This window comes from Rhinolophus sinicus, chromosome 1, assembly GCF_057876585.1.
Source record: "Rhinolophus sinicus isolate RSI-liver-muscle chromosome 1, RSI-T2T, whole genome shotgun sequence".
Taxonomy (NCBI): Eukaryota; Metazoa; Chordata; class Mammalia; order Chiroptera; family Rhinolophidae; genus Rhinolophus; species Rhinolophus sinicus.
This window is the reverse complement of record NC_142501.1, coordinates 124,955,870-124,970,131: the sequence shown is the minus strand read 5'-3', so window position 1 is coordinate 124,970,131 and position 14,262 is coordinate 124,955,870. Positions and strand designations below refer to the sequence as shown.

General features: G+C 37.8%; 1 protein-coding gene across 1 annotated transcript in view; it reads left to right on the top strand.

Annotated features, from left to right (window-relative positions):
- The first annotated feature begins 226 nt into the window (after positions 1 to 226).
- ARHGAP21 (Rho GTPase activating protein 21) overlaps positions 227 to 14,262 on the top strand; it is a 115,216-nt gene continuing 101,180 nt past the window's right edge. The window contains 1 exon segment of the mRNA XM_088789235.1: positions 227 to 436. Within this exon segment, the coding sequence (XP_088645361.1) occupies positions 359 to 436 (78 nt within the window). The 5' untranslated portion in view covers positions 227 to 358.

The window sequence follows — 14,262 nt, the reverse complement described above, 5'->3', positions numbered from 1 at the left end:
AGGAGGGATCTCCTTGGGAGCTGACGCTCGAGCCTTCACTACCTACTCGGATTCCTCTTGGACTGGCGAGGAGGAAGGGGACTGCTTTCTGCAGTGGGCTGCCAAGAAGATCTGTCTTTGTTTTTGAAGTCTCGAGAAATGGACGAAGACGGTGCAGTCAGTTGAAGTCCGAAGACATCATCAGGACATTTTGCAGGAGCTTCAGAAAAACATTCCTTCCCTGGCACAATATTTGTTTCACCAGCCCTGCCCCTCCTTTGAGCCTGGTGTGGAATTCTTCCCTTTTTGCTGTGTGGCGGCATTTCACCCCCAATGTGGACTCTAAAGGGTTGGTCCCTTCTTTGTAATTTGAAATGAAATGATGGCTACACGTCGGACTGGTCTGCCTGAGGGAGATGGTGACACGCTCACGGCTTGCGGGTCCCCCGCCTGTGAGGTAAGCACAGAGGCAACTTCCCTGGCCCCTTGTGGCCTGTGTGTGTGTGTGTGTGGGGGGGGGGAAAGGTCCTCTCAGTGGGGGTTCGCTTGCCGCTTGGCCTAAGAAGAGGCTTTTGGGGACTTTGAGCTGGTTGGTGGGAGCACCTCAGCCCGACCACTAGCAAGATGAAGCCTCGCCCATATTTGCTTCCAGTAACTGCCACTGATTCTTTTGCAAGAATGTTTTCCTCACTTTGAAATGTCCCCATCTTGGTCACCTCACATCAGGGAATTCTTCCATTTCAGGTGGCTGGGAATATCAAACGTCTGTTTTCCTTCAGTTTCCATCCTCTAGTATTTTTGGTGTTAGGCTGGTGAAGGGGTGGCTTTGTGCATTTTGTACGTGCATATCCAAAGTTTGTTCTGCGAGATGGTGGCAGCTGGTACGCTTGTTGCACCTGGACCTTCGTCTTTCTGACACTGGGTGTCCTAGCAGTTGTTGGTGTGGATTCTGCTTTGGGGAGAAAAACAAGTCTTTTCCTGTGGTGAGGTTAGGCACAGCCTTGGAAAACTACTTTATAGAGTTGTAATTCCAACTCCCTGAAAAATCTCCTGCCTTTACTGGCCTTTTATTTAGGCCCTTTCGCTGCTCAGAAATCCGGTGAACTGCTCTGGGCTGTCAGGTGGCTTGCATTGCATTCAGACCAGCGTCTTTGGAAAGGCGCAGAAGTTTTCATGCCAGGCTTCCTGAAATATTTTGAGCAGGCAGGACAGAAATCATAGAAAATCCATTGATTTGTGACACCCATATGCCCTGTTGCATTTCATATCTTTTTTCTCCTTATATTTAGGGTTTACTTCTATAACGACTATATTGTGTTTAGCTTGCTATTGGTGGTTTCTGTAATTTGCTTGCTAAATGTACTGAGTGTTGTTGTCCTTATAAACTGTGCTTTTGAGATGCCTATAGTTTTATTGAAAAATTGAAGGTTACTTTAGAGAGCAATAACATCCCCCAAATGAGCCTTCAGTCTCGTTCATCTTGTGCCTTGTGTTAAATTTGAACTTCATGGTTATTGAAACAGGTCTAGTTCTCAGTGTGTGAGTTTTGGCATTTTAATAAAAATGAATCAGAAGTTAAATTTTTGTTTGTAAAGCATGCAGAGAAAATTAACATCATGCAGCTTATTTCATATTGGGTTAGAAAGTTTATGCAGAAAATAGGGAGGTAGGTACGGTACAATTTATTAGACAGAACTATAGTTTTGCATTTAGAATCAGTGTTTTACTTCTTGACACCTGTAAACACCTGCTTGCAGGTAAAAAACGTGATTAAGTATAACATCATAGTCCTCTGATCTTGGTAAACCATAATCACTCCTTTTGGAAGGCCTACCTACAACTTGGTGATTGCTTAATGTGTATTGTAGTTACATAATAATATGTAATGTGGTCCTAAAGCCTTATTTGTTATTGTCTTGTGAATACTTTAATTAGCATTCCATTTGCATTATATTTGCAAGGACTAATGTTATTTGGGAGAAAAAAATTTCTTTTTTTATTTGGTCATTTAAGGGATGTCCTGAAACCAAGAATTTGTAATAGACACATCTTGTCCTTGGCTTATGAGGCAGTGTTTCCAGTTGCAAACTTGGCTTTTATTAACAATGACAGTTAGTATTTTTTAAAGGGCTGTGAAATTTGTTTTCATTTGGACCTCATTGCTGGCATAGCCACATTATTTCTAGCTTGGAAACCAAGAAAACACTGTATTGTATGTATTTTGCTCTTTTAAAGACTACATACATATTTGAGTTTGTATTAAATATGATATTGTTTGTTTTTTTGTGAAGAGTAGGTAGTTTTTTTGGATTCTGTTTCTTGGAAATAGAACTAAAGAGGCTATATGCTGTCAGACAGCAAACACTTCAAAGTCTCAGGGTGAGGCTGAGCGCGACCTGTATGATTACTGTCTGTTTAGTTATTGATGCTTCTGATGTCCATTAAATCTTGTGGCTATTTATTAATAATAAGAAGAGAGTTGCCACAGGAATACTTTAGGTATGGTATCGACTTTGGGTTGATAGACATTTAAGTCTTTGAACACTGCACTCAATTTTTGTGCTTAATTTATTAGAAGTATTACATTCTAAAGTAGTACTGTCATTCTTTAAAAAAATTTAAAACCCAATAACTGTGTTTCTAAATGTGTGTTTGAATAACCAATTTGTGTTTTTACCCAACCAAGAGATAAGCATATATGTCTTAATGTTAATGCTGTTAATCAACCAAAAAACTTAACTTTGTAGGACAGAAGAAATCCATGTAGTGAGTTAATAAGAGTCTGTTTCATGCCTTATCTAATTAGCTAACTCCACCTTCCGTGAATAAGGTCTGTTGCTTTGTTGAAAAATAATCAGAAATTTCTTGTTCATCCTAAGAATTAGAATCTAATTGTTTTGATATATGAATAAATATAAGTACCCCCCCCCCAAGAATATTGGAAAGTTAAAAAACAGTAAGAATCCTCTTCAAATAAAGAGTTGTGACAATTCAGTAGAATAGATCCTGGCATTATACTGTAAGGATGGCACATTGTGTTCACACAAAATTAGATACTTTGCACATTGAAAGATGTATTTTTCAACATTGGTTACACTTATTCTGCGCCAGATAACTGTTTTGGTTTTTTTTTTTTTTTTTTTTTTTTTTTTTTTTTTTTTTTTTTTTTTTTTTTGGTGTGTGTGTGCAGTCTGCTCTGAGAAATACTCTGAGACCTAGCCTTGAGTAACTTTGCCCACAAAATCACTGTATAGAATCCTCTGACATTCTCTCCCTTCTTTCTTACCATGTAGTATTCATCCTTTGAGGTTTAACTTGCTTTTGCTTTTTTTTTTTTTTTTTTAGCCAAAGGTGAAAAAATTTTCCTCAGCTTTGTAGACCACATGATTTTTCCCATTTCTAACATTAAGTTCACTTTATCTGTAGCCCATAGTGTCGTCCAAGTGTTTAGCATTTTCACCGTCTACTAGTAAAACAAACTTATGTACTAATGGTAATAAACTTATTTTATCTTTTGCTTTTTCACCTAGGCTAAGATTATTCTATATGAGTAGAATGTGTTATAGCTAATGGAAAATATTAATTGGTTGAGTTTGGAACAGTGTAAATAATAAAATAAGGCTTGCTTCTGTGTATGAATTCACATGAAGATGCATACTTTTGCTCTTCTTTCTTGAATACACACTATACATTTTGCTTTTATCCCAGAATCCCTTGTTCCGTCTCAGGCTCTCTCTTGCCTTTTATATCTTTCCCTCTTCTCTTTTTTTCCCCCTTAGAGTTCTTCTTCCTCTGCTGCCCCTTTCATGTTGGTTTTAACTAAAGCCAGGACCTCCCATCCCTCTATTCTCTTTTCTCACTCCCTGGGTTTTATTTTACACTTCCCCATGGCTTTAATCTATATGCCTGTGGTTCCAAATTTATAACTCTATCTCAGATTTTATGGTTGATCTCTAGACCTATATAGCCAATTGTCTCTTTACCAGTTTTTTTGGATAGCCCACAGGCATTTCAAATTCTACAGATTCTCTCCCTACCACCCACCTTCCTGCCTTCCTGTCTTCCTTTTTTCAGTGAGGAGCACCACTATCTCCTTATTTGTCCTGGTCAAAAACTAGGTTATCGTCCCTGACTCATCTCTCCCCTCCTTCCTCCTGTCCAAAGTCCTACTGAGTCTATGTTCCAAATCCCACTGCCACTACCTGAGTTCAGGTCAGCTACCTCTCAGTGACGAACCCCTGGCCAGGCTTCCTGACTAGTTTTCCGTTGCCTGGCCTTGTCCCCTTCCTGCACTCTTTCCATGGCGGTCAGACTGCTCCTCTCCTCCAGTAGAAAGCTGATCACTGCATTTCTCCCGCGTAAAAAAACTTTCTGGTTCTCCATTGCCTGTGAAATAAAGAAGTCTTAAAGAACAGTGATAGTCTGACCGGCCCAACTCCTGCTCATCTGTTTCCTCTTGCTGTGCGTCCTATCCTGAACTGCTTTCAGTTCCCCTGGGGCATCACAGTGTTTTCACTTCAGGTCCTTATAAATGGTCCTTACAAATGCGGTCTTCCTCCACCCTCCCTTCAGTCTCCCCTCCTCCACCTCTACCCTTCCATGGCTAATTTTTACTCATCATTCTGGTCTTTTCTTCAACATTACTTCCCCAGGAAAGCTTTTCCTGACCCTCCAAGCCTGGATTGGTTCTCTAGTGCATTATTCCAAAACACCACGTACCTTATTGGGAATAGTACTTAGAAGTTTATTTGTCTGTATTTCCCTGGATTGCAGGGAAAGAACAGGGACCATGTTTGTTTCTTCAGTGTATGGCACATAGTAGGTGCTCAATAAATATTTGTTGAATGAATGAATGGATATGCAGGAAAGGCCTTAATTTTTATTAAATGTTCACTTAGTTTCCTATACACTATACTCTTTTGATTACCCTCCTACCTCATTGTCCCCTCCTCTCAGCCTCTGAAGTTTTCTCAACTTCCTGACCTGCTAAATCTTCATATACCTCAGGGCTCAGTTTGACCCTCTTTTTCGCTTGCTGTACTCAGTTCATGGTCTTAAATATCAAGTACAAACTGATAACTCATATGTGTACATACATACACATATATGTGTGTATATATCTCCACCGTGACCTATCCCTTGAATTCTGATTCTAATATCCAACTGCGCTGACCACTCGGACTCCACTTGGATGTTAAGAAGGCAAATCCAAAACCAAATTCCTGATTGTCTACACCCACTCCCCCAGCTCACCTTCCCAGTTGGCTCCTTCCGCAGTTGTCCTCATCTTAAGCAATAAGGCTAGGCGTCTTCCAGGCCAGGCGTCTTCCAGGCCAGGCATCTCGGAGTGATCTTTGATCTCTCTCTCTTTTTTTTCTTAGGCATAACATGCAAATCTGGTTGATGCAAATCTCTTTCAGCTTCAGTCCCTGCCAGCCTAGATTCTGTTCTCCACCCCATAATCAGAGTGGACCTTTCATAAAACAGATCCTGTCACTCCTTTGCTCAAATTCCTCTAATGCCTTCTCATTTCCCTCTGGATGAAAGCCCGCGTTCTGACAGGGCCCTGGGAAGCCCTGTGCAGTCTCCCCTGCCCCCTCCCTGATCTCACCTCCTGTTACTCTCACCCTCCTCTTTCTGAGCTGGCCACTCTGGACTCTTGCTCTTGTGCATACACACCCTGGCATTGCCCAGAGCCTTCCCACTTGCTTGCTGTACTCTCTCCTTGGACACCCCCTGCCCCACCCCCCCCAGGTGTCTTCACAGCCCCATTCCTTGTCTGCTTCAGGTTTTGCTTGGAGTTCACCTGCTGAGTGAAGCCTTTGCTGACCATTCTGTTCATTGAACACCTTTCCCCTGCTCCTAAGACAAGACCTGCCATCTTTCCTTGTTTTTTTTTCCTCTCTGTCACATAATCTCCATCTGACATTTTGTTCTCATTTTGCTTGTTTATTTGGACAGATAATATATCTAGAATATAAGTGTTAAGTGCAGTTTTGTTCACATTGTATTTCTTGTGCCTAGAAGAGTACTTAGCAAGCTGTAGGCCCTCAGATATTTTTTTTCCCCAATGAATGAATGAATGAATGAAGACTAAGAAACATTCTAAAATGTTATTGAGCTTGCATCTAAGTATGGAATATATGAATACTTAATTTAGATTATATAAAAATATATAGAGTATGCAGAATACTTATGTTCTTCCTTAATCCTCTGTTTCCATTAGGACTGCTGCTAACATTTTTGGTGCCTTTTTTCTTTGTATCTTTTTTACCTTTGGGAAGCTGGTAACCAAGTAACAGTTACCAAGGCAGTGTAGTACAAGTGTATGAAATAATTTGTACTAAGAGGTGAGATAATGGTAATTAACAGACTAGTGGGTGGGGAATCGGACTGGTGGAGAAACTGTGGAAAGTATCTGCATTGATAATGTTTCTTTTTTTTTTTTATTAAAACGAATTGCTAGTACATGAATGTCCTATGTTACATTTTTTTATTTTGTAAATATAAACATTGCATTCTAAGCTGAAAAATGATTACAATATTGACTATGACAAACTATTAATGGTTGTTAATTCTGGATGATGAGAATTTTAATGATTATATTATTTTTGTATTTTTCTGTTTTTTATTTAATTCCAAAACTACAATAAAAAGACACCATTTACAGATTTTTAAAAATAGGTAGTTTTTTTTACCATTTTAGTGAAAATCTGGTTTCTAGAAACACTACACTGCTTAAAACAATGCTTAAACACTTTTGAAAAGGATGCACACTACTAATAACAATACTTAAACATTTTCTTAAAAGCATATGTTTTCTTCAGTGGAGGCCTGGGATTTATTCTGGGTTAGTTGGAGTACAATATAATATAACACTGCCATTTAATTTTTCTTTCACTATCATTTCATTGTAAATGCACCTGAATCTTTCAGAATACCATTGCATATCAGAAGCTTTGTGCTGAAAGTTAGTATTAAAGGTAAAGCCTGTTGGAATTAAGAAGAACAGCAGTGCCAGCAGCGGGTATGGTTAAGTGGCATTTCAGCAGAAGTCTGGATTTGAACGTATGGAGTGGGACCTATGATTAGATAAGGGCCTTGAACAAAATGAGTACACAGGTCTAAAGAAAAATTCTCTCTACATTGTCAGTATTCCTTAGCATTCATTTCTTCCAACTTAAACATGTAATAAAATCCTTGTTCCTTGGTTACATAATCTCTGACCCTTTCTTCATTTCTTTAGTTATGACCAGGTCAAATAATCTGGTACAGAAGTGCGATTCAGTTTCTTTTGTTCTTCGCTTTGTGAAGGGACCTGTCGTCTTATTATGTTTAACAATATGCTGCCTTAAGTATGGGTGCTGCTAATGTTGATAAAGACGCACAGATGCTGTTATTGAAAGCAGCTATTTTCTGTTACAGAAAGACCATATGGTAGGCACTTGTTTTCCTTTCTAGTCGTTGTGATTAGATCAGTAAAACGAACGGTTATAGAACTTAAAGATTGTCCCCGTATTTATCTAATTTTAATTGACCACAAGAAATTAAACGTGGTAAAATATTATGAGCTGTGTATATATTCTGAGCTTTGTATAAATAGAAGTAGGAAGACATCTTCGCTCAAAAGCCCAATTTTGGATCGCTTCCAACAAAATAGTTTTTTAGTTTAAGTTGTCATATTCTTTTTAAAAATCTGGTATTATGCAAATAGTTTATTTCACAATAAAATCTGGAAGATGGCCTTTTGTACCTCTAAGATAATCTGAAAGACAAATGGATATACTGTTACTATAGGTTGAAGAAACTGAATGTGATGGAAATTGTGTTTTTTTGTAAGTCCTCTTTTTTTCTAGTTATCTATTAATATGCAAGAAATTCCACTGTGTAGATTTGTGAATAAGAGAATAGCTTTAGAACCCAAATTTAATATTTTTGAGTATTCATCTATCATTAGGAAAGTTTTTAGACAGATCAGAACAAACTATTTATTACTATTAAAAAAAACGGCAAGTTGAAGAGTTTACTTTTCCTTAGTCAGACTAGCTGCTGTTGAGTTTTCTTTTTGATATTGGGCATGTTTTTGATTTAGAATTGATTACTTATTGCCTTTTCCCCTTGTTGACTATCTCTGTTCTGAAGAGACATCTGGCAGAGTTATGAGTAATGACACATACGCGGGGCTGCTCGTGCTCCCACACCTTCTTTTTCCTGATAATCTAATGAAGACAGTCTGTTGACTTCTGCTCTTTTGTTCACTGCACTCATTTTGACAGGACTTATATTCTTAAAAACATTTTAACTTTCTCCTGATAGTGTGGAGAGTATCCTTAAATGTCAGCGGATAGAATGATTACATTTCTTCTGGGTTTGTCTTAGCTACTATCATCTTGGGGGATAATAGGCATCATTTTTTTTTAACCTTGAGGTACCTGGACATCTTTAATCCCTGGTATTTTCCTAATAAATAAATATTCTGTGTTTAAAAGAACTTAGTAGCTTGATCAATGAGACCTGCTTTCTCCTTTGGCTTCTGGAAACATATTTCCTACCCAGTATATGTGGCACCAAGTTTAAATCAGATCTTTATTATAATGCTTCTAGGAAACTGTTTTCATTTACCTTTTTTTTTTTTTTTCATTTTCTATGTTATGAACACCCTTCTGTACCCATAAGCGGGATGGAAATCTATCTATCTATATCTATCTATCTATCTATCTATCATCTATCATCTATCTATCTATCATCTGTCTTTACAAAATTGATAATATATATCAATGACACATAGCTATATTTTTTTTATATATTACCAGTTTTGTATGAAATGAAGGAAAGAAGAAACTCATAAAACACTGTACAAAGATATTTTCAAGGATTGTAGTGTGGAAAAGGTTAATTTTGTGTGGCTATGAAGGGTAGAATGAGGATCAGTGGATGGATAGATGGGCCAGTGTGTTCTTTGCAGAGGTAAGATGACCGTCAGTGAGGGGATCACAGAGTGGATCCCTGCTTTGGTAGGAATGTAAGTTAGGTAAAGCTGGGTGATCTTTAGAATCACTTGGACAACTTTTAAAACTACAGACTCTTGTCCCCATAATTCAACTAATCAGAACATAATCCCTGGGAGTGAGACCCCAAAACCTTAACTTTAAAAAAGGTCTCCTGGTGATCTTCCAAGTTTGGGAACAGGACTAAATGACACTCACAGCTTCTACCAAAGTCTGAATTCTTATAGTACCCCAATTTTGGAATTATTCTGACCAAATTGAAATCAGTGTAAAGAAAACAGGCAAAGATATGCAGAGAAAATGTAAATGACCATGAGCCAGTGAAAATTTCAAAAGTAAAATTATTTTCCTCTATTTGTAATTAAACATATATCTTATCATCAGTTTTCCAAAATCATGTTCTTTTCAAATAAAATAAATTTTATGTCAAAAGAGCACTTTAAAATTCAACAGGGTGTTGTATTTTTGTAGGTATGTTATACTTCAATCAAAAGTTAGTTTTAAAGTGAGAGAACTCTGACTTTGGTTATATTGAAGCTATTGCTTTTTAGCTGTATTATAAAAGTAATTTATTTAATGTCATTTTCTTTACACAAGTAACTTCGAATAATTTACTTTGTGTATCTTGTAATTAGTTGTTCATATTAACGATCAAGAATAGGAAAAGTTACAATGGAAGGAAAAATATATGTTACTCTTTACCTAAGTATACATTGTGGAGGGTTTTAGAAATCATTCTAACAAATAATAAACTAATCATTAACGAAAGAATTCTCTGCACAGCCTTACGCTGTTAACATCAGCAGCTATTCTGTCTGTCAATTGAATCAGTCTTGTCTTTCAGTCTCATTGATTATGAGATGCATTGGTTAATACAATGTAAATACCATAACTAATTACAGAGTCCAGTTGCCAATTCTGCAATAGAAACAGGATTCCTTGACGTCAGTGAGAGTGATGTTGGAGAAGGAGCAAAGCCACTAACAAAGAGGATCTGACAGAGTGAGACCAGTGAACAAATGAAGAAAGTATAATCAAGGTTGATAGGCATCTCGAAAGAGAATGGTTTGAATCCGGAGGATTAAGAGTAGCTTTTGAGAAAACTGATGTCCTTGAATGTGATTCCATATATGGGGATGTATTTCTCTTCTTCTAAGAAGTGATGTTTGGTTTGGACTCTGTTATATAGTGCCACGAAGAGTTAATAGAAAATGCTAGCTTTTCTAGTTGACTTTGAAGTAAAGCCGTTTGTTTAAACAGAGGTCCAGGGGTAGCTTCATGAAAGGTACCTACTCTTGAAATGGTTTTTAGCTGCCCAAATATTTCAGACTTCTGAATATTTTAGATACCTCCATTTCTTTATAAATCCCTTTATTGAGGTGTGATTGACATGTAATGAGCTGTACGTATTTAATGTACACAACTCTGAGTTTGGGCATAAGTGTGTACCCATGATACACACCTCACCATTGAGGCCATAAACACATCCATCACCTTCCGAAGTTTCCTCCCACCCCCTTTGTTGTTGTATCGTTATTATTTTTTGTGGTAAGAACACTTAACATAAGATCTACCCCCTTAGCAAATTTTAAGTATACAATATGGTTAGCTATAGGCACTATTGTGTAGTAGATCTCCAGAACTTACTGATTTTAGATAACTGAAGCTTTGTGCCCTTTGACCATCACCTCTCCAATTCCTTCACTCCTTAGCTCCTGGCAATATACTCTCTGCTTCTATGAGTTTGACTATTTTAGATTACACATACATGTGAGAACATACAGTATTTTGTCTTTCTGTATTTGGCTTATTTCACTGAGTATAATGTCCTCCTGGTCCATCCATGTTGTTGCACATGGCAGGATTTCCTTCTTTTTTACGGCTGAATAATATTCTCATCAACGTCCTGATTTCCATTCCTATGTATAAGTACCTAGAAGTAGGATTGCTGGATCATATGATAGTTTTAGTTTTAATTTTTGAGGAACCTCCATGTAATGGCTGTACCAATTTACATTCCCACCACTAATGTCCCCAAGCTTCTCTTTTTTCCACATCTTCACTAGCACTTGTTATCTTATGATTTTTTTACCATAGCCATTCTAAGAGGTTGAGGTGGTAGCTCATTGTAGTTTTGGTTTGCATTTCCTTGATGTTTAGCGAGGTTGAGCACTTTTTTCTCATGCCATTGGCCATCTGTATGTCTTCTTTGTATAAATCAGGTTATTAATATATAATTTTTAGCTGCCTTAATTTCTGATGCTCACAAGTCTTTGCTGCCTAACAGCACCAATAATGCCTTAGCCAAATGTGCAGCTGATGAAAAATCATACTAGTAGGAACAGTTACAGTTACACTTGAGACGCAGTGGGAGAGACTAGGTCACATTGGTCTTTCTTGGGGTGCTGTGAGCCAACGAGAGTCCTTAGCTGAGGATATTGAGAGAACCTCACAGTTCGTGGCCACTAGAACTGCATGTGCTCCAGACAAGGGGTAATGCAGATTCTGTCAGTTTAGGAGAAGAACTTGGAAAGATAATTTTTCCCTGTTTAATCCTTGGCTACTGCTGCTACTCTTGGCTGTCTTTTTATTTGACCACCATCATCTGTGTATCTAACTTTTACTTTCAAACATGTTACTGGAACATTGTGTTTGGATCAAGTGGAATATTTAGGAAAAAGGTAGGCAGATATTTAAAGCACTTATGTATTCAGGAAACATAAGGATATCCCCAAAACATGTGGAATAGGAAGTAAATACTACCGTGTTTCCCCAAAAGTAAGACCTAGCCAAACCATCAGCTCTAATGCGTCTTTTGGAGCAAAAATTAATATAAGACCCGGTTTTATTTTAATATTATATAAGACCAGGTCTTACATAATATAGTATAATATAATATATAACATAATACCAGGTCTTATATTAATTTTTGCTCCAAAAGATGCATTACAGCTGATGGTCTGGCTAGGTCTTATTTTCAGGGAACCACGGTACTTGATTTCTTCAAACTAGGGTGAAATGTTTGGCATATTTTCGACAGGAAAAAAAAAGTATGTCTTTTTTCGTTGGCTTTGATTGACAGACCAGATAGGGATCTTACATTAGTCTCCAAAAAGGATTTTGAAATCCTTTAGAATTCAGTTTGTGTGATTAACTAAGAGGGAAAAGATAAAATGCCAATATCAAGAATGAAAAAGGAGGACATCATTCAGAGCCCATTAAAGAGGACATTGTGTGCAACTTGATGCCCGTGAATCTGACAACTTGGGTGCAATGGGAAAATGCAGTGTAAGGATTCTCATACCAGTTAGATGTGTGAGTGTGTAGGGTTCCCACACCGAGCAATTCTCCTGCACCAGCTGGCTGTCCTGCAGTGCAAGGCCGTGCGGACGCTACATGCGGGGAGTGTCATAGCATCGCAGCTCTAGATCCCACGGGTTCAGGGCTCCGTCCCCTGTTCTGTAAGACTTACCCAGCCCCACTTCAGCTGCAGCCCACAGGTCCTGACAGTCACCTGTGCTTCTGAGCTGCCGGCTGCAGATCCAGCACCCCCTCCTTGGGTTTGATCACTTTGCTAAAATGGCTCACAGAACTCAAGAGAAACATACTACTTACCAGATCACTGATTTATTATAAAAGGATATAGCTCAGGAACCAGGTGGGAGAGATGCCTGAGGCAAGGTATGCAGAAGAGCACGGAGCTCCCATGCCCTCTCCAGGGGCACCACTCTTCCTGCATCTCTGTGTGTTCATCAACCCAGGAGCTCTCTGAACCTCACCCTTTTGGGTTTTTATGGAGGCCTCATTATGTAGGCACGAATGATGAAATCATGGGCCACTGATTCAACCTCCAGCCTCTCTCCGCTATGTGGAGGTCATGGGGTTGGTACTAAAAATTCCAGTCCTCTAATCACAGGGTTCGTTTGTCTGGCCACCAGCCCCATTCTTTGGTGTGGACCAAAAGTCACCTTATTAACATAACAAAAGACACCTTTGTTGTTCTCATCACTTAAGAAATTCCCGAGGTTTCAGGAGCTCTGTGCCAGAAATGGGGACAAAGACCAAATATGTGTTTATTGTCAATCACAATATCACACCTTCAGAGATACAAATTACCAAAACTGCCACAAGGAGAAAATTTTAAAAAGTCTGACTAGTGCCATATGTGTTAAAGAAATTGAATTTGGAATTAAAAACTTGTCCACAAAGAAAACTCTAGATTCAGATGACAGCATTGATACATTCTGTCACATGTTTAAGGAAGAAATCATACCAATTCTAAATAAACTAAAAAAATAGCGGTGGAGGGAACACCTCCCATCTCCTTTTTATGAGGCCAGCATAATAAGCCTGGTAACAATCAAACGAAAACCTTATATTAGGTTGGTGCTAAAGTTATTGCGGTTTTTGCAATTATTTTTAACCTTTTAAACCGCAATTACTTTGGCACCAACCTAATAAGAAAAGGAATTCAGACCAATAACCCTATGATTGTAGATGTAAAAATCCTTAACAAAATGTTAGCAAATCAAATCTAGCAATATATGAAAAGGATAATATATCATGATTAAGGTGGAATTATCCCAGGAATGAGAGGTTAGCTTATCATTTTAACATATTAACAATTTAACATATTAACAGAGTAAAGGAGAAAATTCATACGATCATCTCAGTAGATACAGAAAAAGTGTTTGACAAAATTTAACATTCATCATAAAATCTCTTAGAAAACTGGGAATATAAGGAAACTTACCAATTTGATAAAGAGTATCTATGAAAATATCTACAGCTGTCATACTTGGAAATATTGAACACTTGCTTCAGAAACAGGGCAAGAATGTCTGCTCTCAACACATCTATTCAGCATCAAACTGGAGGCCCTACTTAGTGAAATAAGTCAAGAAAAAGAAATGGAAGGGAGGGAAAAGGGAAGGAAGAAAAAACTTTTTTTTTTTTTTTTTTTTTTTTTGCAGACAGCATGATTGTGCACATAGAGAATTGTAAGGAATCTACCAAGAAAAGAAGTTACTAGAACTAATAAGTAGATTTTGCAAGGTTGCAGGATACAAGGATACAAAGTTACTGTACACATAGAAGTGTATTTCTATTTACTAACAACAAACAATTGGAAAATGAAATAAAAATTAATAGCATTATTGCTTTAATATTTTAAAGACAACCGAAATCAATTGGGAGAGATACAATGTTAAGGGATTGGAAGACTCAGTATTATTAAGATGTGACTTAGCCGCAAATTGCTATATAAATCCGATTC